Here is a 1,484-nt window from a genome sequence, read left to right as displayed (position 1 = left end):
CAGCGTCCCTTATCAGCCTGATTTGTTGTACGTCCTTTGCTGCTCTATCCCTCTGCTTTGCCACTCTATGCACCATGTTTTGTTTTCTCCTTCTTTCGTATCCAGCTTCTCATATATCTCACTCGCTTCTTTTTTTGCTTTCGCTACTGCCACCTGTGCCTTGCTCTTTGCTTCCTTGTATAAAAACTTGCTTCTCAGATCTTTTCTTTTGTGCCACTCTTTCCATGCTTCTTTCTTTCTCACAATAGCTTCCAGTAATTCTTCGTACCACAACCATGTTTCCTTTTCCTCCTTCTTCTTCCCAGTTGTCACACCAAGCATTTCCTTTGCTGTTCTTTTTCTCGCAGTCTCCACCACTTTATTCTAGGTTCTACCTTTACCTCTCTTCTCCTTCGGCTCTTCAGCCTCATTTTCCCAATGTCTACATGGTGTTGTTTTGCCACGCTTTCACCTGGAATGACCTTACAATCTCTGCCTTCCTTTAAATGCACTCTGCGGCACAGCTTGTAATCAATCTGAGTATGTCTGCCTCCACTCATTATTACATGCACCATACCCATACTTTCCTATCACTCTCTCGTCTCCACTGTTTCCCTCACCAACATGTCCGTTAAAATCCGCATCAATTATGAGTCTTTTCTCTTTTGGAATCAACTCAACAGCTTCATCTAGCTTCTCCCAAAACTCCTCTTTCTTTTCTTTGACACCTCCCACCTGTGGGGCATAGGCACTCACCACATTTACCTGAACACCATCTATCTCCAGCTTCAGACTCATCATTCTGTTTGTTATCCTTCTCACCTCTAACACACCATTTGTGTGCACCGACACCATTCCTCGCTCCATTCTCCCCATGGTAATACAGCTTGTAACCAGCACCCAGATCCCTCGCCTTACTCCCTTTCCACTTTGTCTCCTGTAAGCACATAACATCCAGTTTTCTCCTCTCCATCATGTCCACAATCTCTCTGCTCTTTCCTGTCATTGTTTCCACATTCAGTGTACCTATCCTCACATCTACCACTTTCTTCATCTCTCTTTCTTCTAACACGGTTTCCACCTCTCCTATTCTTTCTTGGTTGGTTAACAGTTGCATATATTCCACTGCTACCCTGCTGGACAACAGCAACAGTGGTGGCCGTTTTTATCCTGGGCCCCGACTGATCCAATATGGTATTCTGTTAGTTTTCGCGCATCATTGATTTGGCTAGTTTTACGCCGCTTGCCTGCTGTCGCAACCCTCTGCATTTCTCCGGGCTTGGGACCGGCACCAACTCGCAGTGACTTCTACGTCCGATGGCTGCATTATATATATATGGATATATATATATATATATATATATATATATATATATATAGAGAGAGAGAGAGAGAGAGAGAGAGAGAGAGAGAGAGAGAGAAATAGATAGATATATAATAGATAGATAGATATATATATATATATATATATATATATATATATATATATATATATATATATATAT

The 1,484-nt window shown here is 41.9% G+C and overlaps 1 protein-coding gene across 1 annotated transcript; it reads right to left on the bottom strand.

Annotated features, from left to right (window-relative positions):
• Window positions 1-308: 308 nt before the first annotated feature.
• On the bottom strand, window positions 309-855 carry LOC147471674 (uncharacterized). The gene is made up of 2 exons (XM_086537463.1): window positions 604-855; window positions 309-479 (listed from the first exon to the last, which is right to left on the bottom strand). The coding sequence occupies exons 1-2, from the start codon at window positions 853-855 to the stop codon at window positions 309-311; spliced, it is 423 nt and encodes a 140-aa protein (XP_086393589.1).
• Between the last annotated feature and the right edge of the window lie 629 nt (window positions 856-1,484).

Source organism: Penaeus japonicus, unplaced genomic scaffold, assembly GCF_977035675.1.
Source record: "Penaeus japonicus unplaced genomic scaffold, GWHDUDI00000001_assembly GWHDUDI00000006, whole genome shotgun sequence".
Taxonomy (NCBI): Eukaryota; Metazoa; Arthropoda; class Malacostraca; order Decapoda; family Penaeidae; genus Penaeus; species Penaeus japonicus.
Note: the sequence above shows the minus strand (reverse complement) of the source record. Positions and strands in the feature narration are given on the sequence as shown.